We start from the raw sequence: 26,430 nt of genomic DNA, 5'->3' as shown, positions 1-26,430 counted from the left end.
CAATTTACCAAGCATTTGTTATTCTTTTTTACCACTTTTCATACTGTATCTATTAGAGGATTATATTTGATTATAAATGTTACCATATTATTAAAACTAAAAAATTAAACATATCCCTCGAATAAGCACCTCCCTCAAATTAACTCCGCCTCGCCACCTCCCTCAAATTAACTCCGCCTCGCCACCTCCGCCCCATAAGGCCCCTATCAAACAATAAACACTATACCTTAAAAAGTTATTAATCATCTAAGACACTGTGAAACAGAGTAGGTTTAGTTTTACGAATGTCAAGCATTTTCAATAATGGTAACCAACAGAAAACGTACAAGGAGAACGTACTCAAGCATAAAATTCATAAATGGCACCTACAGTTGGCCGGAAATGATACTCCCAATCCCATAGTGAGTTAACAATCTTTTCCAGAAAATCATACATTTTAGGCCAGCCCGGTATTGGTAGAGTTGACTATATGTTTTCCTTTTTCCAGGATAACAAAATCTAAAGTACCAACAAAAAATCTGTTAGAATTAAAATGGAGGAAGACACTGTAATACTTGAAGGGTTTATCTGTCCTATGTGTAAGAGAAATTTGAATTCTGTCTATCAGTTACAAGCACACTTTGAAGATGTTCATAGAGCAGAAGGAAAAATTGGGGTACAGCTAAAAGAATTCATAGGTAAACATTTCAATTTAATTAATATTCATTGTACTCTGTATGCAATAAGCTTATCCTTGCCATTTGGTTGATTTTGTGTATTTATTGTAAAGTTTAAACAAAAATCAAAATGTTGTGCCAAGCGACAGCCTATACTGTTGATTTCCCTGAAGTTTAGTTTGCAAAAAACATGTACTTACAGTACATAAGTCGGTTTGGTCCCACTTTTCCAAATGGTCAGTGAGTTAAATAGTGTTGCATAAAAACACAGTTTGATGTTAATAGTACCAAAATTTAAAGTTATGTTCCTTAATACAAAATCAAATCATTTTAAAAGTGTTGTTTCTTCCCTCAGATCAATAATATTGAACCTGTTTTTGTTTGTATTGCCAATCATTTCATGCATAAACAAAATTAGTGATCATATACTGGATCTACACACACCTATTTTTAAAATTTCCCTGGCATTACATGTGGTTCTATTTTTATTCCACCTGTTCACATTTTGTTAGGGTAGTATAGTAATGTCTAAATAATGCTGCTTCTTTCTGTCTGCCAAATGAATTAATCAAAAGTATTCTTGATTAATAGGAAAAGCTAAAAGAAAAATCTTAAAGAAGAGAGAAGATATTGATTATGAAGAAGGGTACACCCCATCACAGTCACATCAATCAAACTCAGAAAGTTTTGAAAGTGGTGGGACAGATCCATTTACATGGAGTTCTGAACTTGGTAGGCCTTTTTATTTTGTATGGCGTCAGATATTAATGATTCAATGATTTTGTGTCCTTCCTGACACAAAGTCATACAAACATTATCTTGATAGATCAACTTACATGCACTTTAAGGTCAATTTAACAAACAGAAATTGGTTTAGGGTGGTCACAATTTTTGGCTTGGTGTTTTATACACATTTTGTTGCGAAGGGTATATAAACACAAACATCTTGTTAAATCTCCGACAACCACAGGTCATAGCAAGGTAATTTTTGTCCCAAATTGTTCATCTAATGAGACATTTTAGTAAAAAATGACAGAAATATTAATTTTCCTTTCAAATCACAATTAAATGCATGAATTTGTCATCGGTTTCCTGTAAATGTAATAAGAAATAAACCAGACTAAAGGAAGGGATGTCCTACTAACTCCATTTACTTCACCTACGGCAAATAATATTACCTACATTATTACTGAATCATGCCTTTTAACATTGCAACTAACAATTGTAAAGATTAGTAAATTTATATACATTTTTTTATAAGGTGCCACTCAAAGCCACATTCAACTTTTTAAGTCCATCAGAGGCTCAATAATTAATCACATCGTTGTTGAAACAAATAAGCTGGTGATTCGCCTTGAGAAACTGGTATGTTTTTACAACACACAACCTGAGAAATCTAAAAAAAAAGGTAAGACAAAGGCTAATTTTAGACTATGCATTTAGCTTTTGAAGTACTAACACATTGATATTAAAATCAAATGGGATAATTGAACAATTTAACAACTTTGGAAAATGATATAGAATGTTTGTAAAAGGTTACAGATACATGTCTATTCGGTGCAATACCATCCTATGGGTCCCTCAATATACTATCTCCACCTTCTTTGTAGAAATTCTCACTGAAAAAAAGATTCTAACATTTTAAAATTAAACTAGACTTTCTAATTGTATTTAAACATATTTAAATAGTGTATATTAAAACAGTTGACAATTAAGCTTCACATAACGCATTTTTTCCGCAGACGTAATTGAGTAATTGACATTGAGTAATAATAATAATTCATTTCTCTAGTGAACTATGCATTTTGATTTAAAAATTATTGTTAGTCTGTTTGATATTCATTCAATTGTGTTGTTTGTTTTTGCTGTGTGTGATTCTTCATGATTTGTGGAGCTCCACTCAGACTTTCTTAGTTTATATTATGTTTAAGTATTTAATTGAAAGTGACTACATAAAAAAAACAGGGAAAATATGGAAATATTTTCCAAAAACTAATTTCTAAAAAATCGGTCAGAAAATAGTGTTTTTTAATACATTACACCTTTTCAGTAACTTAGGGGTTTTTATTTACAATATGTCGTGAAACATGTTACACTTGGCGACTGACGTGTTTTGAGTCACCTGTGAATGTGTTGGTTTAAGGTCTCCCCTTTGGTAAATTACAGTATAGCGAATGGCGAATCAATTTCATAACACAATTAATGCAATTTGTTTAGGCCCAAGTAATATTTCAGATAAAAATATCAGTATAACTATAATTTACATGTAGCATCATTATTTGGTTCCTCAAATTAACATTCTAGATGATTATAAGCTATAACACAATGTTTATAAAATGCAATTATTAGTGCTGTTTCATGGAGCTATACATTTATTTTAGTTTAATAGATTAATAATTTTATTAGTTTGATAGATTTTATGGTAGGCCAAAGCTGCATGTTATGATCAGTGTGGCCACCGATTAGAAAAAAAATATGCCAAAACCGCCTGCACTTAAAGATTTAACATAAATACCAGAATACACAAAATATCAGGTGGAAAATTCATTTTCTGTTTTGAAATTGTTGACTACACCACACTGTAGAATGCATCTTTGGCCTATTAAACAATGAATTTATATCTCTACAAAACAGCACTTTATGCCTATATTTATATGAAATATTTAAATTATATATTAAAACAATATAAGCCTAAAATTGCTATTAATACTATAATAAACTAGAAAGCCACTCCGAGAGTGCATACCTCCGCTTACTGTAAAATTCTTCTACATAAGATTTCTCCGGTAAAAAAAAAATATATATATTTGTGTGTGTCTTAATGCTGTTTGTGATTTAGGCTAATTTCACTACAAGCATGTGTATGCGAGTTTGGTGTAATGGTTATGTAACAAGCCTTTCAATTACCAATAGCTTCAGTTGACTAACAAGAACAGCAACGCGAAAATCAAACGAGTGAATTTGAAAAGAAATAGGTTTTTTAAACTACTCGCATCAAAAAACGTGCACATTAAATCAAATTATGTTTCAAAATTACAAATCACAAATTTTAAATCTTGCCTCTTGTACAAAAATGAAAAAAGTGGTCCAGAATTGGGACCATGGTCCCAAATGGTCCCAAAATTTAATGGAATGGTCCTTGACCACATATCTATCTGTATATAATTCATTTTGGTAAAGATCTTGTAATTACTTTTTGAGTAATCCTGTGAAGTTATTAATAAATAAATTTTGTTGATTTTCAATAGGCATGGTCTGAAAGTATATACCTATCTACACCCAAAAATTCAGAATGATTACTTGAAAACTGTAGGCGCTATCGTGCTAACAAACAAACAAACATAAATACAAACATGGCGTGCAATAGTACGTACTATTAAACGATCGTTTAATAGTACTTTTTTAAGCATTTTTGTGTGCGAAAAAAAAAACGTTTCGCGGATGAAAAAAATCTAGTATACAAATTACCCTATAATATGGCTCTATACTGTGAAATACAACAGCGCCACCTGTCGTCTGGCCTCAGTTTCTTTTCTCTTTTAAACATTTGTGTACGAAAAAAAAAACGTTTCGCGAATGAAAAAAGATCTAGTATACAATTTACTGTGAAATACAACAGCGCCACCTGTCGTCTGATCTCAGTTTCATTTGTAAACACCACCGCGAGATATGCAACAGCAGCAGATATTTGTGTCCGACATATATAATATGTACTAATTTCATTCAAAAAGGCATTTAAATTAGCTTTAAATCGTTTTAAGGATTTTGATTAATTAATGGGGACATCCCTACAAGACGTGAAATTGTTGGAAAAACCATAATTAGCCTAGATAAGTTCCAATTGTCTGTCAAAGTTTTGCCTTTCAGCGCAGCTAGTACTAGGCTACTAGGTCTAGCCTGGGCCATGCTAGTATTAGGCTAGGCCTAGTCTAGGCGTTTTAGCCTTGCTAGGCCTAAGATTGTTTGGTCGTTTGTTGACATAATTAACACTGAAGTAGATGTGTTTATAAAATCCCTATAAATAATATACATTTAATATAATATAAAAAATCAAATGTTACTGTTTTTTATCAATGTGAATGAAATGTAGGCCTTTGGCTAGGGCTACTGTACCTTACCTTATTTGACTCAAATGACAGGAATCTATTTAGATGTTATATAAAACAAATAATGAATGTTTTATATTCGTGTAATGGTACAAATAATGGCATTGGTGAATGTTGAAAGGTTAATATCAACTCGGCGTTGCCTCGTTGATATATATAACCTTTCATCATTCACCTCATGCCATTATTTGTATCATTACACTCATAAACATTCATTATTTGTATAATATAAATGCTAACTATTAATAATGGTAATAATACTTAATCTAAGATCCCATACAAGGCAATTATTCCATCAGCTCTTTAAACATATTCGATATTAATAAAGTTCAAACTCTTATATTCATGTTTCGTGTTTTTAATAACCAACTCCCTTCTCATTTTAACTCGTTGTTTACAATGTTTAGCCAGCTTCATTCTTATGAGACCAGGTCATCTACCCGTGAAGCACTTTATGAAAAGTACACTACTGCCCGCAGGAAAAGTTCTTTTATTTTTAAAGGACCTTTTTTACGGAATAATTTAACTTTAACCATTAAATCATCACCTACCTTACTTTCTTTTTAAAAAAAAAATTTAAAAAATATTGAATCAACATTCATTAGAAGTTAATAAGTTTGCTCCTATGGAATTTATATCTTATTTTTTATTTATTGATATTCAACTAAAATCTGTTTGGCCTAAACTAAGACATTAAACCAGGTCTTTTTTTTGTCTTGATCTTTTATTTATTTTATGTGGAACAATAAAAAATGAAAATGAAATGAAATATCTATAATGTTGTATTTTAGGAACCATGTTTTTATCATGTCTACATGCTGTGGTGCAACATGTATGGAGGAACATAGATTTTAACGTATGGAATTTACTTGTTTACAGAAGGAGTTACTATTATATATAGCCTATTCATTTTTGGTTGTTGATATACATACCATAGGCATACTTTCATACTTAGTATTACTACATTAATTCTAACCAGTAAATAAGATTATGTATACATATACTATAATGAAATAAAAGATAGATAAAATACAATTTTTTAATTTTAACTTTCTTTTTGAGGATGCATAAAATGTATTTTCTGTAAAAAATGTTATACATTTTGACTACACCTAGCCTCAGAAGGCGCAATTATTGTTTGTCAAATAAAAGAGTTGGAATCTTATGTTCTATGAATGAACGGGTTTGTCAAGGTTTGCGTAATGATCTAGCTCAATGACCTTTTGTTCAACAAACTTTCAATGACTACTGCAGCTTGCTGTATCGCGAGTTCTGACTTTTAACAGGAAGTAGCTGCTAAACAGTTACGTCAAAGGTCGTATAACGCTGGCACAAGATAGGTAACTGTTGCCAAGCTCCTACCTTATAACACTATGCACACTGCAAATCCATGGACGCCACTCGGTGGACAAAAGGTTATACCACCTATTTCGATTTAAAATCTAAATAGTTTCAATTTTGCAGTCTGCCTAAAAGTTTCTTTGGTTAACCATCTTGAGGGTTGATTGATGAAAAGGGGAAGAAATTATGTAAACAAAGTTTACTTCCAATTAATTTAGTTTACATTGACTTGCTTGATTAGAAAACTCTGTCTTTGACCACATATAACAATATTGCCTTATTCCAGTTCAAATTTGTTCGCCGGAATGGCGTCTATGGGATTACGATTATTTCACATAGTTATCTATCTTAGAATGGTGTATAGTAATATAGTTTTGTAAAACACTATAATATTCTCAACCTACAGTGTAGGTGATTACTTTTATGAAAACAATTTGTGATGTTTTTCTATTATTAAGATATTGTCTTTTTCTATTCATTGTATGACATTTTAACACCAACCTCTGTTTTGTATTAATCCTTTTATTTTATTCTATGATTTGTTGCAATGTACCAAGTAAATTATTAATAGTAATAATTTCTTTCTTTCTTCAGCATATGAGAAAACAGTAGTTCACTGGGCACCTGATGCTGATGTGAAGTTTTGTCCAAGCTGTGGTAGAAAGTTTAATCTTGCTATCAGACGCCACCATTGTCGACTCTGTGGCAGTATCATTTGCAAAGACTGTTCTGAGTTTCTCTCAGATGAACTATGTGGTAACATATCTTTTGTACCTATATATATATATATAACTATGCTTTTGATACTGTAGGCAAGTAAAATGTTTGTTCAAATTCTTTCTCAAACCTACAAACTTAAACAAAACATTTTGTTTATCCATCTCAGGTTGATTGAAAAATGGTGTTATTTGTAATTACCTTAAAGTACAACTTTATTGAGAACCATATTTTGCCAACGTATTATGAATGCACATATGATTTCAGAATAATTGTGTGATTTACGATACAGCTCTCGCCGTAAATTGCTGTGATGTCAAGTGTACTTAGCAAAATCTACCTCATGAGTTTTTCACTGTTGTTTACACACAAGAGATAGGTGCCTGACATTCCAATTAATTTGAGCTGCATTAGGCTTAAAGTTTTATTTATTTATTTTATTTTATTTCATCAAAACTTAAAGTCACTTAAAGGTATGAAACACAAACAGAAAACAGATACAATAAACTCTATATATGAAGCAAACTTAAATAAATAAGTAAATAGTAAAAATTCTATTGAGAACAATTATTTACAAAAAGAATACAATGAGTCTTGAATGAAGAATAACTATTGAAAAAAATATCAACTTTAGACTCACTTAAATAGTTATACAAAGAAGGCAAACCCCCTTTTCGAGACATTTACTCTATTAAACGGAACATAAAAAGTGGACTTGACTCTAGTTTTACGAGAAGGAGCATGTAAACTGAAAAAAGAGCAACAGTCGCAACTAAATAAACAATTGACACTCTTATAAAAAAACATTAAATCAGACACACAGTCTTGACAAGAATGTGCGGAACAATTTCAGCGGCATCTTTAACATGAACAAACATACGTTCATCTGCCTCTTCTATGTTACACGGCATCAGCGGTTGTATATTTACAGACTGGTTTGTTACAGCTCTGTCTCCCACAGACCCTACAAAAATTCCGTGACTTGTGTCAATGTTCTCTACTACTTCATTTACAATTAATGAAAACAACTCTGGTTTGTTGTCATCACATCTCAAAAAATGTTTTCCACGCATTCTTGTCAAGACTGTAGACAGTGATGTTGTTGTTATTGCATTGTCAGCTTTCCACAAAATACCTGGCATCCACAAGCTTTGGATCAAGTTTGGAGTGGGGAAGCACTTGAAGTACATCCCAATACACAAGATTGCTTCTTCTCTTGGACCACAAGCATCAGCCGCTTACTTGTTCTTTCATTCCTTTAGCGGTTGTGATACAACTTCATCTGTTCAAGGAAAAGGTAAAGCTACATTTAACAAGACTTGGAAAAAGATGCCATGTATGACTCCAGTTTTCGAGAGGATGTCATTGTCTGTAGGGGATGTTAGTGAAACAGACACAGATTATCTAGAACAGTTTGTTGTAACTATGTACTGCAGAACATTTAATGGAAAGAAGGTAAATGATGCAAGACGATATCTTTTTACAACAAGAGGAAAGACTATTGAAAATATCCCTCCAACATCTGCGGCATTAAGAGAACATGTGAAACAGTCTGTTCTACAAGCCAGGAAGTGGTACAACTGTCTAGATGCCTTCAGGGTTGAACAGGACCCAGCGAACTGGGGATGGAGGACGGACGGCAACAAATTTAGTCAAGTTTGGAGTTCATTGCCAGAACTTTCAGATGTCACAAAGGTTTCAATTCGCTGTGGACACACCGACTGTGATCTTGGATGGTGTAAATGCAGAAAGAGTGATTTATGATGTACAGAGCTGTGTGGTTGCCAGGGAAAATGTGACCTACAACAAGTGTCCTTGTTAAATGCATGTAACTATAAACATAAACAAATAGTGTAAAGCCAGTAGGGTTTGAGCTACATTCAAAATGGCCACCATGCAATCAAAGATGTTATACCAATATGTTTGTTGACCTCAATACCATATTATACTTTGTACCTAAAATATAATGAAATACAGCATCAATATCAGGAGGAGTGTCAACATCAAGCCCAATCATGATACAAAAGAAGTTGCTGAGTGACACAAGAGCGACCAGGATAAAGCTATAGTTACTATTATAATAATTATTTTTATGAATTAACCACCAAGTACTTTACTCACGACTGACCAAAATAATTATATTGTTGATTATAGTAAAAGAACCCTGATTAGAATTGATGGTTAAAAGCTTGGGTTTGGCAGCATCAATTGAACTGTTTCATTATTCAAAATGTGCTTTTTTTTTCCATTTGGTTCTTTTAATATTAAAGACATATGCTCCAGTTTTAAACATAAATGTTGAATTTTAATAAAGTGTACTTACATTTGTAAGTGTTGTTGACTTTCAGAAAAAGTTGCAAAGAAATCTTTATCACAAAAACAGGGAGGTGAAGAAGAGCCTGGAATGCGTGTTTGTAGAAATTGTAAGAAGATGGTCCTGCGGGTACATCAACAAAACCAGGAAGGTTTTGTAAAGACAGATATTGTGCAACTATATGAGGTCAAGTTCTGAACCAAATTGTAACAAAATTGAAATGTTAATTTGTCATTAAAAGCAGAAATGCCATACTAATAGCCCTAACATCTACATAGTGTTGGCAGCCACATGCTTAATTTCTCTTATGGTAGGACAAATTTAAACTTGGTGGATTTGGTTACGTTTTTCCTGAGACAATAATATCAGAGTTTAGAAACGACCGTTGCACTTGCCGACAGTTTCCATGGCATCGGTAACTTGTACCTGGCTAAAGGGTCTTTCACACCTGTTCCAGCACAGAAAATCGATGTTGCTGTTGATTGCCACATCGCCGTCGTTGAAAACGAAATGTCACACCAAAATCGGTCCGGCGGATCAGTTTTGATACAAGTAGTTTTAAAAAACCTTCTTTTCAAATTCTCCAGTTTGTTTTTGGCACTGCTGTTCTATTGTTAGTCAATTGAAATTAGTTAAAAGGCTGTTTACATAACCATTGCACCAAATTCGCATACACATGGTTGTAGTGAAATTAGCCTAATCACACACAGCATTAAGACACAAAAATAAAAATATATATATATATATTTTCGTGGATAAATCTTATGTAGGAGAATTTTACAGTAAGCGGAGGTACTGTATGCACTCTTGGAGTGCCATTCTAGTTTCATATATTTTTTGTAACAATTTTTCGATTAATGTTTGATATTTATGTATTTCTTGCCTAATTTTATATTAATAAATAATGAATGCTGGAATTCAGCTTTCATTGGTTGCAATATAATAATTTTTAAATTTTTAGTTTTTCAACTTAAACTTTCTGAAATTTGTAAAATATTATTTATCTTATTATATACATACAATGTATTGTAAAAATGTGCAATGATTTTAATTTCAGAAACTATCAAATGTCAAAGAACAATTGTATACAGACATACCAAGATACAATGCTATTGCCGAATCTTTAAAGTAAGAATGATACATTAATTTGCCATATACAGTACTGTATAACACATTTAAGCATGTACCCCATTCCGTGACCAAAATCCTCCTGGAAAACGGGCATAATTAATCAACAAAAAAGATGTCCTACTCTATTTTGAGGTTCATGATCAAATATGTGTGGGTGTGTGGCACAGTATGTTGTACGTTGGATTACTCATTTTATGGTTATGAGTTCGAATTCAGCTCTTTCCACATTGCTTGTATCCTTAGGCAAGATACTATTATTATTATTTATAAATGGGTACCCGGTTGGATCAAGACACAAGTTTGAGCAGATTGCTGACTGCATTATGTGAGGGAGTGTGTTTCCATATGTGTTTGATATTGAAAGTGAAGTTTGAATTTAGGAACAACAAAGTCATGCTTGGTTACTCTGATAACTTAACTTTAGTTGAAATCTTCAGATAAATTAACAATTCTAAATGCATGGTTGCAGGAAAGTTGTATAGCTCTTAGGTGAATTGGAAGACATCCAATGGACTTAAAGTCTCCTGGGGTTAAATGGTACCTTTGCCTAGAATAAATCTAAGGGGTTTGTTTTGGGCCGTTTGAAGTTTGGTTTGGTATTTTTTGGAGAGATCAAATAGGCTAAAAATTAAGGCTGAACTTTCTTGTCTTTGTAGTAGGCACCCTGGCGGTATAGGAACTTGAGCCTGTTGTTCACTTGACCTATTATAGATAGAGCAATTGCTTCTCCATTAAAGTACTAATCCACCTCCAGGCCATGGTACTTAACAGACTCACTACATTCAATTTCTCGTCCACAACATGAAATACTAAAATTATTGGTTATAAATTTATTTTTTTAGATGAGAAGAGTATAAATTCTGTTTTGTTGACATTTTTTTGTTGACTAACCATTGGTAGCATTTTTCTAGGTTCAAATTTAGGAAAATTTTAATTGAATTTAAGTCAAATAACTGACTAAAAGTATACTGTCATCTGAGTATTGTAGCAGAAGGCACTCGACAGCATTGGGCATGCCATTCATGTAGCAAAAGAAAGAGGATTGGATTTTACTTCCCTGTAGAACTTCACAGGTCAGTACCATACAGACCGATTTTGTGTTGTTAACATTATCAACTTGCCTACGGTTGTTCAGGTAGGAACAGAACCAATTGCTGGAGAGGACACCAAAAGAGCCACACAGAATGTCATGATCAACACTGTCAATGCCTTCTGTATATCCAACAATGCCATACCTACACATTTACCAATAGATGTTTGTTTGCGAATATATATTGTCTGTTTGTGATAAACTTAACAAACAGACTAGATAATATGTATGCGAGTGCAAATTACTGGAATTCATGTGGACAAACTCAAATATAATCTGCATACAAATTATGTCAGATTTTTGTTGTTTTTAAAGTAATGCATTATTTTTAACAAACATGTTAAATGGTAAAACACTAGCAGCTATCAATGCACCATGACCAGCACACTTTGATTAGTGACAAGGAGGTTCCAACTGTTGAGGAGTGTTTGGCCTACACATTATCTCTAATTTTATGCAATGTTACATCTGGGCAAAGCAATAGAAAATTATTGTATATGAATAATATAATATATTAAATTGTTTATCCTTATCCGACGAATTCTACAGCAATAGGCTGGGCTGTTGTGATCAAATAATTTCTCGGGGAAAGATAATAGAAAATCTGGTTTGCGTAGTATAGCATGAACATTTTTGGTTTGATTATTCATAGGTCAACTAAATCTCATTATTCAGAAACTTTTCCGATGCATTAATTTAATAATTTTTTAATTGCAGTTTTCAAGAATCATATCTAATCTATTGATCCACATGTCGTGCTGTTTTACTTACTGTAATTCAATTTAGGTCCATTATTTTTACATTTTGATACAATGCACTATAGTTCTGTCGAATCTTTTTTCTTTTTAGCTCTGGTGAGATGGACCATGATCTCAATTATGCAACTGAGTTCAGAGGCCAAGTTCTTAAACTATTTGATCTAATGGATTTGATAAGGTATTCCACCATTTTACAATAACAGTGCCGAAGCTAGCATGCAGCAGATGAGGCGGTCAGAAAATCATTTTAAAAAATGCAATTGCAATCCTGCTCGTATATCTCTGCTCCTAAAAATGATCTAAGGAACTGAGAGCCAAAAAATACTGGTCCTTAAATAGACCTTTGGGTTAATGTAAAAAAATAATTTGTAACAAAATACTGAGCTGTGTAAATGATCAAACAATCGGCAGTTATACAAAACACAGGCATTTGAAGCTTGGTTCCCACTAGGATGCAACGCAATGACATAAAGCACAACACAAGTAATTTGACCAATCACATACTGTCATCTGTCATGGTCAACTTGCTTGTGTTGGGACTTGCGTCCTTGTGTTGCGTCCTAGTGGGACTTTTTTTCATTGCTAAAAATATGCATCAATTCCTTTTCTTTCATCTTATAGTTAGTATGATTGTTTACCTGATTGAGCATGCATGCTGTAATATACAAATTATGAGAATGACCGGAAACATTTACCCTTTCGTGTGAAAAAAAGTGTGTGTCAATATTTCGCTAGGGGTCGATTACATAACTGTTGAGCAGCTACTGTATTTCCTTCGAAATGTGCTACAGTGATTGTCGAAAAAAGGGTCATAGAGCTAGTTCATTACGTAAACCTAGATGCCTATTCATTCATAAAACAAAAGATTTCAACTCTTTTATTTGACAAAAAATAATCTGGCTTTCTGAGAAACATCACTTTACAGTAAAGAAAATACATTTTATATAGCCTAAAAAAGAAAGTTAAAAAACAATGCATGACTTTTTAAATTGTATATTATCCATCTTCGATTTATGGTACAGTTATATATATTTTTATTGAATTGATAGAAATATTGTAGTGATAGTAAGTATTAAAGTAAAAAAATGAGTAGGCTATAAAAGTAACTGTCCATCCAGGCCACCTAGGCAATGTAGCCAAGTGAATCCCACACATTAAAAGCTATGTTTTATCACGGATTGCACCACGGCATACAGAAGATATAAAAAGATGGTTCCTAAAATACATTATAGATGATTGTTAATAGTAATCTAGTCCAGCCATTTTAGGCCTACACTGTTTAGATTATATATTTAAATATTTCATATAAAAATAGGCCTATAAGTGTTGTTCCATGCGGAGCTATAAATTCATGGTTTAAAGACCCCTTCCCTGCAATTTTGGACGTTTTTTGGAAAATAATACATACATATCACTTTAAAAACATTAAACCATGTCATTCCGTGTCTTAAATGTACGTTTTATGGTAAATTATGATAAAAAGTGAGAAACAATGCACTACCTAAGTAGCTCGCGGCGATCGACCTCTCGTGGACGGTCTAGGCCTAGCCTAGCTAGGCTTAGTTTTGTAGGCCTAGCTGGTAAACATCGGTAACGTACGAACATCGTACGCTAGCTATATACCTAGCCTGACGTTGTATAGTTGCTGCATTAATTGTCTTTCTATTTTTGCCAGATTCCGTTGATACAAATTGGGGAAAACCCTGTATTTTCGCTGAAAAGTTAGGAGTCTTCCATTTGTTTTGGCCTCACGATCGATCGAAAAGTGGGCGAATTACAGATGAAAAACAAAAATATCAATCCGTGCGCAATGCATTTTGGGATTTATAGCGGGCCGCTATAATTATTAGAATCGACTTATTTTTCACATTTTTAACCTTTTAAAGACGAAAAAAGTTATCGCAATAGGACCATATAGTATTATTTTTACATTAAATATAGTTTGTGATCTTAAATTAGATCTAAAAAACGTAGGGAAGGGGGCTTTAATATTCAACATGGTAGACCAAATATTCATGCTACAATCAGTGTGGTTAATAACTTAAAAACGAATAATATTTTGTGTATTCTATTATGTGAAATTTAAAGATTGTGCATGATTATTAGAATAAGAAAATAATAATTCATCATAATACTAATAATAATTTTCTTTTGTATAGCGCTTAACCAAAATAAAATTTTCTCTAAAGCAAAGTTCGAAACAAAGTGGGAATTATGTCATTTCATATGCTATTCGAAAGAGATGGGTTTTCAGCAATTGTTTGAAGATGGCAATAGAATTGAAGGCCCATATGTTGTTTTTAAATCGTTTGCCACACTGATTGTAACATGCTTTGGTCTACCATAAAAATATTAAACCATGAATATTTACATATTCTAAACAATGTAGGCATATAGCTGGACTTACAATATATCTAGAATGTTTTTAGGAAAAAAGTATTTATCGTGTGCATGCTATGGTAAAACAAGACCATATACATGGCTGCAGTCGCGTGCGCAAATTTGAGTTAGTGTTTACCGACCGACCAACATAGTGAGCTGTAGAGTCTAAAAAAAAATCTGGTTTATGGTTAGGCCTAGAAGACGGGTCATTCGTATGTACATACAGCAGGCGTAATTGTAAATATTTGTGCAGCGTTACATGATAGTAGAATAATATAAATAAATAATATCAAAGTAGTACCATTTTTTAAATTTAAATTTGTGTAGAAAATATGACCTAGTTACCTAATTAAACATGTTCTGTGCAAATTTCTGTGTGGTACATGAGTTGTGGATGGTACTGTATAATGAATTGTATGTGTGAGAGAGTATCATTTCCGGCCATAGGGAGAGGGGGAGGGCTGAGCATTTAAGTATTTGTAGATTGGCATGTATGTATGCACACATGTTTGTGTGTGTACTGTAAACCTGTAAACCTAAACTCCATACATCTTTGACAGGATTTGTAATAGAATCACAATTCTTTACTGTTTACACTGGTTACGATTGTTATCAACAATCATAAATCTTTAATCATCATGAATTCATTAAGCTTAATTAGTTTTTAATTTCTTGTGAAGAATGTAATAAAATTATTTCCTTAATATGAATACTATAACACTAGCGGTTTATTTGTTTTACAGTAAAAAAATCTTAACTCTGGGAATGAAAAGTGAACCTCTACCACCAGCAAGATTTCAAAATTTGCAAAAAAAGATTCGTATGTATGCTACTAATTTTATGCAAGATCAGATGCTCCAGTTACAAACACTTCCAACTGAAGATGAACTGGTGTTCTTGCATGAGCAACGGAAGTTGGCGATTTCTCAACGAATCACACAAGAAAGGAAGGAAGCTTTAGAGGTACACCGATTGGAGCAAGAACAACAAGAAAAAAAGAGGATTCAACAGATAAAAGGTCATCAGAGGAATACTAGTTGGCCATCGATGGCATGGGCAAAAGGTACAGATACCATGAAAATGAAAGTAGAGCATGACAGATCTATAGGCAGTACAGGTAATGAGTCAATAGGATGGAAACCACAAGTGATTGATCAAACAAAATTAGGTGCAGAGGACAACCCGTTAGAACAGCAAATTACTATCATATCAAACTTCCTTGAGCAGGCAAAAAAGGCTGGAAAAATCGATGAGGTTAAAATATTGCAAGACAACCTTCACGATTTGGAGAAGGAAATGCATTTAAAGAAACTGTAAATAATACAAATTGGGACGTCATATTTTTATTATGTACTTTTATGTACAGTACAAATGCATATACTGTATATTATACTCTAAAGCCATTATGATGCTTTCAGAATATGTAATACCAATTGTGGATACCCATTCAAGGAGCTACACCATAACTGATTAAAAGTAGGCAGGGTTTTGGCTTACAGTATGTCACTTTATGTCAAACAAAAAATATGTGCACTACATGCACATGGTTATTTTCTAAAAATGTCTAAAAACTAATGGGAATTTGTATACAGTATATACAATGTTAATCAATTCATAACTGTAGATAGTGATACTAGTAGTGCAATTTGGCACAAGTCTTTTTTTTTTGGTATTTTTATATTTTAGCCTATCCATTGAACACAAACAATAATGTTAACATTCAATTCCTGAAATGGGTTTTTAAAAGCAATTCATTTTTGGGTAGGTAAAAAGTACAGTTTTTCTTGATTCAGAAAATAATTAAATTTGAACAAAGCAAAAAAAAAGCAACATATCTGTATAGCAACTGTATCAATGTTGGAGCTTCTATGATGAGGATAAAAGTAATATGTTTTCTCTGATCGTATTCTTCCACAAGTGCAATGTTATAAAGTACATATATAGTATATTTTACAATTGCAAAAATATGCCGTTCCATAAAGTACATTAATGATAACAAGTTTTTTGATTGATTGATTGATTGAAATATATATTTATACTGGGTAACCTCTTCAGTCAAAGACTGGTCTCCCAGAGGGCCCAGTTGGTGATCAGTGGCTGTGATGTACTAATACTAGTCCTGTTTCCAATAAGTTGACTGGGTTCTTTTTCCTTAATACAGTTCTTTCTTTATGGCAGCATTTTAAAATTCTACTAGTTGCAGACGACAACTCCAACTTCAAAATTGGTCAGTATGACTTGCCATCTCCTATTTATGTGGTGTCTCTTTGGTTTCCCAAAGTAATTCGAAAAAAAGCTTCTTTGATTGTGTTTATCATATGTAAAAATGTATGTTTGAATCATTTGTGCTATGCTGATATTATGTTTCGTAATATTTATTCAACCAATAAAAAAAAACCATGTATAACAGTACATAAAATAAATGATGTAGTTCAGTTAGCTCCCTCTGATTCAGCCCTTTGAAGGCTAGTGGTTGACACATGGTCCTCTCTTCCTATAGAAACAAGCTCTAAGAGAATCAATCACCTGTAATTTTAAATATAGAGACTAGTCAGTGTGTTATGATAGGTCAACTAAAGATGAAATATTTAGGGATTGCCTAAAAGAGTAGATCAATAGTGTAATTAGGCGGGTTGTAAAGGCCTTGTCGATTGACAACGTTTCAAAGTTTTTATCTTTCGTGGTTAACCACCTTTCTTCATTCATTATTTTCAATTCAATTTTTTATACATCTTCTACCTTTTTTTCTTCGTAATATTCTATTTTTGTATACTCTTTAATATTATTATAACACATTATTTCATACTTATTATATTAATACTAATAATACTAGCAACATTACTGAACATTGTTAATGTTAAATCATATTTATATGTTACAGTAATGCTAACAAATTGTAAAGCTGTACTTCTATAACTACTATCATCTATAAAACAGCATAAATAATATAGTTGTATACTGTATCTACATATACTTTCCCTTGTTTTTGTTTAGTTTTCTTTCCTTTTCTATCATACATATTATATCATACACATATATGTCATAAGACATGTTTTTATATTTATAATATCACAATATATCACTATTACAGTTTAGCCTCCATATTTATTTTCTCATTAGTAGGTGCTTTCATCTTTTATTTGAGTATAACAAAACATAATTGTAACCTATAAGAGGTTTTATCATTTTCTTAATGAATATATTTGTAGTGTATAATTATAATTTCTTCTGACAATGTTTCGACTCTGATAAATCAGTTTAATTTTTAACAAAAATGTATACATTTAGGCAAATATATAATTTTTTAAAAGAATACATATAGATTTTAATATTTCTTTGCCTCTTGTAATTTACATTATCTTATACTTAATGTGGTGTTAACAAGTATAGCAAATACATTTCTTATTTTCTTCATCTTTAAAGCACTTTATAAGTATGTTCTACGTTGTTACATTTATCTGAATCATATTACCTAAAATATTTATACTCTTGTGTAACTTTTATAAATGAGAATAAAATACTGTCACCAGTGAGATAACGGGACGATTCGGCCCGGGACGATTCGACCCTGGGACGATTCGGCCCGGGACTATTCGGCCCGGGACGATTCGGCCCTGAGACGATTCGGCACACTTACATTTATCGGCTTTGATATGCATTTATAAGCATAAAATAAGCTTTTTTCCTCAAACTTTATTTTCAGAGAGACTATGGGGTAGCACTACTAGGGATAAAGATGCAATAAAGCAAACATTTTGAAAACATTGTCGAAAATAATCATTTTTTAGTCACGCGAACCTTTACTCCATGCGCGAACGATGTAAACAAGTTACGCCCTCTGTTGGCCGCTTGGCGAATGCACGAAATAAACAAGGTTTTCAAAGTACAGTAATAAAATTGAATATAAAATTACGTTTTTTTAGTAATTTATTATATATATTATATCAACTTTGTCAATATCAATAAAATACGGATTGTTAAACAACTTTAAAAACTTGATAAATAAAAAAAAAATGAATATGAATTTGGTCTAAAGTGAGACGTCCCGGGCCGAATCGTCTCACGGCCGAATCGTCCCTGAACCACAAGTGACGGTTCAGGGACGATTCGGCCCTGAGACGATTCGGCCCGGGACTATTCGTCCCACTTTTGGTGAGACGATTCGGCCCACTTTTGGGCCAATTGGTGAGACGATTCGGCCCACTTTTGGGCCGAATCGTCTCACTTTGTGGGCCGAAACGTCTCACTTTAGACCAAATTCATATTCATTTTTTTTGGTATTTATCAAGTTTTTAAAGGTGTTTAACAATCCGTATTTATTGATATTGACAATCTTGATATAATATATATAATAAATTACTAAAAAAACGTAATTTTATATTCAATTTATTACTTCGAAAACCTTGTTTATTTCGTGCATTCGCCAAGCGACCAACAGAGGGCGTAACTTGTTTACATCGTTCGCGTGACTAAAAAATGATCATTTTCGACAATGTTTTCAAAATGTTTGCTTTATTGCATCTTTATCCCTAGTAGTACTACCCCATAGTCTCTGTGAAAATAAAGTTTGGGGAAAAAAGCTTATTTTATGCTTATAAATGCATATCAAAGCCGATAAATTTAAGTGTGCCGAATCGTCCCGGGCCGAATCGTCCCAGGGCCGAATCGTCCCGGGCCGAATCGTCTCAGGGCCGAATCGTCCCGTTACCCAAGTGACATATAGTTGTATATATATTTTGCTAGTTCATTCTAAATCGTCGCTATCTTTTTATGCAAAGTTAAAATCAAAGCCGGATCTTGAAAAGTTTTTACTTGATAAAACAAATTTTAATGGTGCCCGTCTTAAATTTCAAGCCCGTTCCAATTTACTCTCCCTTTAAATTTTAAATTAAAGCCCCCTTCCCTACGTTTTTTAGATCTAATTTAAGATCACAAACTATATTTAATGTAAAAATAATACTATATGGTCCTATTGCGATAACTTTTTTCGTCTTTAAACGGTTAAAAATGTGAAAAATAAGTCGATTCTAATAATTATAGCGGCCCGCTATAAATCCCAAAATGCATTGCGCGCGGATTGATATTTTTGTTTTTCACCTGTAATTCGCCCACTTTTCGATCGATCGTGAGGCCAAAACAAAAGGAAGACTCCTAACTTTTCAGCGAAAATACCGGATTTTCCCCAATTTGTATCAACGGAGTCTGGCAAAAATAGAAAGACAATTAATGCAGCAACTATACAACGTCAGGCTAGGTATATAGCTAGCGTACGATGTTCGTACGTTACCGATGTTTACCAGCTAGGCCTACAAAACTAAGCCTAGCTAGGCTAGGCCTAAGACCGTCCACGAGAGGTCGATCGCCGCGAGCTACTTAGGTAGTGCATTGTTTCTCACTTTTTATCATAATTTACCATAAAACGTACATTTAGGACAAGGAATGACATGGTTTAATGTTTTTAAAGTGATATATATGTATTATTTTCCAAAAAACGTCCAAAATTGCAGGGAAGGGGTCTTTAAGTAAATGGACCGTGGATAATGATGGTCTCTGTTCATTGTGTAACTCTGGAAATATAGAGGACATATCTCACTTTTTATTTAGTTGTGATGCATTACAATGTGTAAGAGAAGAACAGCTAAATATACTTTAAAAAGACTTAATTTTTCATAACGAGTTAGATGTTTGGGAAACATTCTGCACCAGTAACAATGACGAAAAAATGTTATATGTTCTGGGGACGGATACACTTCCCCTCAGTAATAATGTTCTATTGAGTCTTGACAAATTTTGTAAAGTATACCTAGCAAGATCATGGAAAATACGAAACAATCTTATACAACTCGCAGATAGCATGTAATGTTTTTGTTTTGTTGCGGTATAGAGATCTTTTTATTTTGAGTTTTTAATATTACTATTTTTTTTTAAATTTTGGTACAATATTTTTTGGTTTTTTTTTGTTGTTGTTTTTTTTTTTTTTTCAGTTACTGTACTACTTAAAAATTGTTTGTATTTCTTTTCTTTTTAACTCATTGTATTTTGCATAAGTGCCGTACGACTACGATAGCGATCGAGTCGGCGGTTGATAGTTTTATTTTGTATCTGTTTGTTTTTATTAATTTGTATCTGTTGAATGTCTATCTGTATATAGAACGCACCGTGTATGAACGGGTGCCACCGTTGTAAAGGTGTAGTTTCAATAAATTATTATTATTATTATTTTACTTTCCCTTTGTTTTCACTATTTGAACCTTTCTTTTGTTTTAGGCAGCTATTATGTGAAGCCAGTGGAGCAGAGTATTTGTGTTGCAGAGAAGGATTGTGTGGAGTTTGCTGATTGGAGGAGAGGTATAAGAGTTAAATTAGTGTGTGAGTTGCTTATTGGTGGAGAAGGATAAGGTGGTGGTATGTGTACATTTGAAGGAGATGAAAAATAAGAGGAGACAGAGAAGGAGGGCTATGTTATGTTAAGCAAGAAATGGATAGGTGAACATTGATATGAGAAACTAAGACGTACAGTGGAGAAGAAAGTAATTGTTGTGGTGATAAAGCAGAAGCATAAAGGAATTAAAGTGAGATACATAAAGTAAAATAAATAGTGAAATGGAAGTAATACTATAAGGCTGTACTTAAATGTAGAACTGTTAATTGTTGAGATTACTGAGGATTAATTGAAATTGTGTATGTAAATTGAAGGAAGAAATAACTGTTGGAAATAGCAGAATTAGTTGCATTTAAAGAATTGTTGAAAGTATTGAAGAGTAACTTTACGTGGAAAAGGAGAAAGAAATAATTGGTCGGGGAGCGGATTGCCGTACAGAACATCAAGAAACACTTTAACTTTATATTTAATTTATTTATATGTCAGAAAATAGTTGCAGTTTGAGAAGAATTATAATTGGGAATACCGGCAGAACGGGAGCAGAGGCGTGGGAGTTGTTTAGTTGCAGAATCGTTTTAACTTTTATCTTTCTAATTTGTTTTCGGGTCAGCGTAGGAGAGAAGGCAAGAAGGAACGATATTGTGGACATTTATTATTCGTTTAATTATTCATCTTGTGATATTATTGTATTTGAAAGGGGGGTTTCGGGAATTTATTTGACAATAAGAAGATTGTTGATATTTTGTCTGGAAGGATTGGGAAATTTGGGGAATTGTATATTTATAAAGTGTGTGGGGAATAGGGATACTGTATCATTGTTTGAGAATTGGTTGGGTTTTTTTTTTGTGGGGATTTTTTTTTTGGTGGGGTTTGGATTAGAAAGGAAAGAATTGTTTTGCCAAACGTGATTATTAAATTTACTTTTTACATTTATATGTGTACAGTTGTGGCTATTTACCGTTGTTTACCGGTGGTTAACAGAAATTACATGTCCGAAAGAGCCGTAGTTGCGGCTGTGTGACAAATACTTTATAGCATAATCAGTCATTACAATCAATGAAAACTAAATAAAAAGAGGCATCACACAGTAACAGGCTATTGAGCGAATAAAAGGTACACTTTGGCTTTATTGTACAGAAACAACCATATGTAATAAGGGTGTTTGTATACTGTTTATCTGTTCCAATTGTGATATTCTCAAAGCTTATATTGCATATTTCATGTAAATTCTGCTAACCAATTTTTGTTTTCGTTTTAATTTTCTTAATAATGTGTCCGAATCTATAAACCCATATTTATTTACTAATTGTAATAAAACCGGAATCAATCCAGTGCTTAACGTACAGTATAGAGGATTTCTCTTTAGGATAATCTTATTATTACCCCATATATTTTGTTCATTATGTCATTACAATTTCTGGTTGTTTTGTCCGATTAAAGGTAGCTAAAGACTGAAAAGTTAGCTTATTTAGAATAGTCTTATTTAGATCGTTCACATTGGTCATATTTAGACAGCAGTCCCTCTGTCTTATTTTGGAGAAGTAGAATAGTGGAATTTCTTTTCACTTGCCCATGTTGTCATTAAACAACATTTTAATCCAGTTTATATGTAGCGTCTTTATTTGGACAGAGAAGTCACGAATGTTTCAAAGTTTCTATTCATAACGAGGTGGACATGTACACAACATACAAGGAACGTGTACAGAACGTTGCGATACCTTATGGTTAAACGTACACTAACGAAGTCCGAACGTGTTAATATAGCGTTGATAACTTATGCCGAACGATAGATTTACTTACTATGTAACATGTAGTAATAATTAGAATTATAATTCCATGCGCATACCGAGTGTCAGCGTGTTACTGCCGCTAGAGGACCGCACGCGGCGTTGTCCTGTAATTTCAGTACTTAGTACCTAAGTATATTCATCATGTAATATATTATATACGCCGCCCTCGAATACCACTCTCGCCCAATTTTCTCGAATAAACTCCCCGCCACATGCATTATCTATATATAAATTATGGTTAATTCTGACATAGGTGAGCACAATGTAAAAACTTCGGTACTAATCTCCGCCTTGGATACCTACCTTATCTATCTCAGATGTACCGCGAAACGTAGATTTGATAAGATTAGTTTCCACTATTACGATATTGTTCCATATTTCTATCTTAGGAAGATATTATAAAGGGTTTTATAAGAAATTTTCTGATTTCAATCGGTAAATTTTAACTTTACGCGCGGTAAGTAATTTCCGGGTTCACGGTAAGGTGTGTCAATCACCTTGAAAGTTCCCTGCATGGTTGGTTTCAAACAGGGAGTTGTAAAACAACTCTCTGTTTCAACTAAGTTGGCCGTTGGTGCTTGGTGGCGATAGCCATTTTGATTTTTGTTTATTTTCGGACCGCGCGTGTGAAGGTATAGTCATGGAGGTATACCTCCATGGTATAGTACTGTAGTACATAAAGGTCAAATTAAATATATTCATAAAACATAGGAGTAAATTGTGGGAAATAATTATATAAAATTACATCGAGAGAATTGATGATAAGAGCTTTTGTTTGAAATTGAATGAAACCCCGATAGCCGAGATGTTGAGTAAGCTGCCAGGACTTTATGTATACTATGCGCTATTTGTGTCCCGTCAGGACCATGGGATACTTCTGCCCATGTTGCACGCCGTCTAAAACGTCTTCCTTCTTAGGCCAAAACGGCTCACTGTGTCGCGGAATAATGTATTAATTATACCAATTAGGATGGTATTTATTTGAATAAACGCCCGGAACACCTCCCCAATATTAAAATAATTATCGCCACTCCCCAGTCATAACAGCTGCTACGTGTAGTTAAAGGGTTACGATGAGTTTTTAGTCGATCTCTTAACATGTAATGAGCGTGAAATCATATCAATAAAGATAATATACCGGATTTAGATGTCAGAAGAAAACAGTTTGTATTACCTAGCTGGGTTTCAAAAGTAAAACAGCATCAGACCCACTGTGACCATTGTTTATCTTCAATACAGCATTTTTACATCATCAAAGTTAACTAAACTAAACGATTATACCTCCGAAAGTTGGATGGCAATTTGTCTATTTCCGGGTGGTGATAGAGAGTAGTAACTCAGAGAATTTGAATATTTATGTCAACAATAAAATGATAGAGTGAAATCGACTAAATTCCTTGGAGTTTATATCGATGAATATATCACATTTAAGGAGCACATCATCAATGTTACTACAAAGAAAATGCCCCAATGTTGGCATACTATATAAAGTTCGACTTGTTCTCCCCCATCTGTGCTATTTTGACGATATACAATTCTCTCATTCAACCATTACTGAGCAACATAATAATTAATGGTGTAGTACATTGCCAAATTATCTTGATGAGTTATTTAGACTCAAGGAAAGGGCATTACGTGCGATTTCCTGGTCCAAGTTTATTGATTCTATGATGACGAAATACTTGCGGCCAAGTGCAGCTCCGTGAGAGACTCAAAGCAGAAGTAGTGCAAAGCGCATAAATCAGTCTGAAGGTACGGGATATCATATGAAACCCATGTATCGGCAGTCAGGGTCTAGGAAACAGTCATTTCCAGCAATGGAACAAAGAGAGACGGGAGATGGTTCAAAATTAAGGCCAGAGAAAGAGAAGATGAAGTTAGACAGTCAAGGGCTGTTGAGTAGGGAGCATAGGGTTCGTGGATCAAATGGGAATTACCAGAGGAAGGTGACTTGGTCCGAAACATGGAGAATGGAGCCATTCCGCATTTCATTTTTATTTGCTTTTTATGACACCTTGCCAACCCTAACAAACCTGTATTCTATGATCTGGCGGAAGACCCGAGCTGCAGTGGAGAGAGGGGTTAACTTGCTCATAGCTTATCAGGATGCAAGTCAGCATTAACCCAAGGACGGTACAGGTGGAGAGTTATACAGAGTTATAATTTGTGATTTGTAATTTGAAAATATAAATTGTTTGTTTGTTTTTGGCGTTGCTGTTCTATTGTTAGTCAACAAATATATTATTATATTTTTCCGGAGAAATCTTATGTACGAGAATTTTACAGTAGGCGGAGTGGCTTTCTAGTTTAATTATTCAATACGTCAAATATCTTGTCTTTGGACGGTACAGGTGGAGAGTTATAATTTGTGATTTGGAATTTGAAAATATAAATTGTTGTTTGTTTTTGGCGTTGCAGTTCTATTGTTAGTTAACAGAATCTATTGTTAGTTGAAAGGCTGGTTACATAACCATTACACCAAATTCACATACACATGCTAGTAGCCTAAATCACGCACATCATTAAGACAAACACAAATATATTATTATATTTTCCCGGAGAAATCTTATGTAGGAGAATTTTACAGTAGGCGGAGTGGCTTTCTGCTAATCTTTACATTAACATTTTCATTAGTTACTGACGGCAATTTGATACGTTTACACAAATGATTATTTCTTATATTTTTTGCCATAACTTCGACAACTAAAATAAATGAAAGCGCTGAGAGAGACAACCTTGACGGATTCCTCTATTCATTAAAACACCTTCTGACATCCATCCATTATTTACAATGTAACTTTCAGTATCGTTATATATAACTTTAACCCATTGTATAAATTGAATGCCAAAACCAAATTTGTCTAAAGTTTTAAACATAAAATATCTGTCTACAGAATCAAAGACTTTAAAATCTATAAAAAACATTGCTGTATTGTTTCTATATCTCATTTTATAACTTTTTAAATTAATTAATATCTTATTATTTATATATATATGATGTATGTGTGTATATGTATATAGATATATATATACTGAAAAAATGACTGTGGGTATCAGTGGCTGGATCTTGTTTCTTTGGACGCACCTTCACAAGTTGAAGTGTGCTACTGACAAAAAAGTGCAGTGCCAATAAATTATTATTACTATTGCGTAATATTATATTACAGTAGAGTAATGTATAAATCTGTCACTCTGCTCACGGTTTGTCTTGTGGTTGTTGTCACGCATCAGTGAGCATCATTCGGTGAAAGTGGCTTACCGAAGAGTCGATTTAGTCCGAAACGAACCGGTGTACTGCCGTACGGAAAAACGGTAATTGCTACCATTAAATAATAAACATTGTTTGCCGAGAACTCAATTATAAACTATAATGGAACGGATTTACAAACGATACGCTTTGGCTATCGGGCCCAACGATTAAGATTATCGGCCCCAATGGGTGCTGGTTAACCCTTACGGACCCAAACCAACCCGTAACCATGCCAACTCGTACCCAACTTGGCTAACTCAAACCCAAACCAACTCGTACCCATGCAAACTCTTACCTAATTATTTGGCTTACTTGTACCATGATTCTTTACTCCATGGTACGAGTGGGCCAAAATTTTGGGTACGAGTAAGCCAAAATGTGGGTACGAGTTGGCATGGGTACGGTTGACCTGGGTGCGATTGACCAATTATGCTGCTTAGTATTTCAGAGATCATGCAGGTTATTGGATCCCCAGATGTAAAGAAAATTAACGAAAAAAGGTTGTTTTTTTTC

At 33.4% G+C, this 26,430-nt stretch overlaps 1 protein-coding gene across 1 annotated transcript; it reads left to right on the top strand.

The window, feature by feature from the left end:
• Positions 1–400: 400 nt before the first annotated feature.
• Positions 401–19,255, top strand: LOC144855509 (rabenosyn-5-like). The gene is made up of 9 exons (XM_078713395.1): positions 401–677; positions 1,248–1,388; positions 1,918–2,064; positions 6,698–6,859; positions 9,169–9,320; positions 10,192–10,262; positions 12,205–12,291; positions 15,239–18,583; positions 19,209–19,255. Exons 1-8 carry the CDS (start codon positions 533–535, stop codon positions 15,810–15,812), a joined length of 1,479 nt encoding a protein of 492 aa, XP_078569521.1. The 5' UTR covers positions 401–532; the 3' UTR covers positions 15,813–18,583; positions 19,209–19,255.
• The last annotated feature ends 7,175 nt before the right edge of the window (positions 19,256–26,430 follow it).

This window comes from Antedon bifida, chromosome 11, assembly GCF_963402885.1.
Source record: "Antedon bifida chromosome 11, ecAntBifi1.1, whole genome shotgun sequence".
Taxonomy (NCBI): domain Eukaryota; kingdom Metazoa; phylum Echinodermata; class Crinoidea; order Comatulida; family Antedonidae; genus Antedon; species Antedon bifida.
The sequence above is the reverse complement of the archived record's forward strand: the minus strand, read 5'-3'. Positions and strand labels throughout refer to the sequence as shown.

Excerpts from the sequence above, each read along its gene's own strand:
- LOC144855509 (XM_078713395.1), top strand. The coding sequence starts at position 533 with ATGGAGGAAGACACTGTAATACTTGAAGGGTTTATCTGTCCTATGTGT. Across the intron at positions 1,389-1,917 it reads TACATGGAGTTCTGAACTTG|GTGCCACTCAAAGCCACATT; the intron begins GTAGGCCTTTTT and ends TTTTTTTATAAG. Across the intron at positions 12,292-15,238 it reads GATCTAATGGATTTGATAAG|TAAAAAAATCTTAACTCTGG; the intron begins GTATTCCACCAT and ends TTTGTTTTACAG.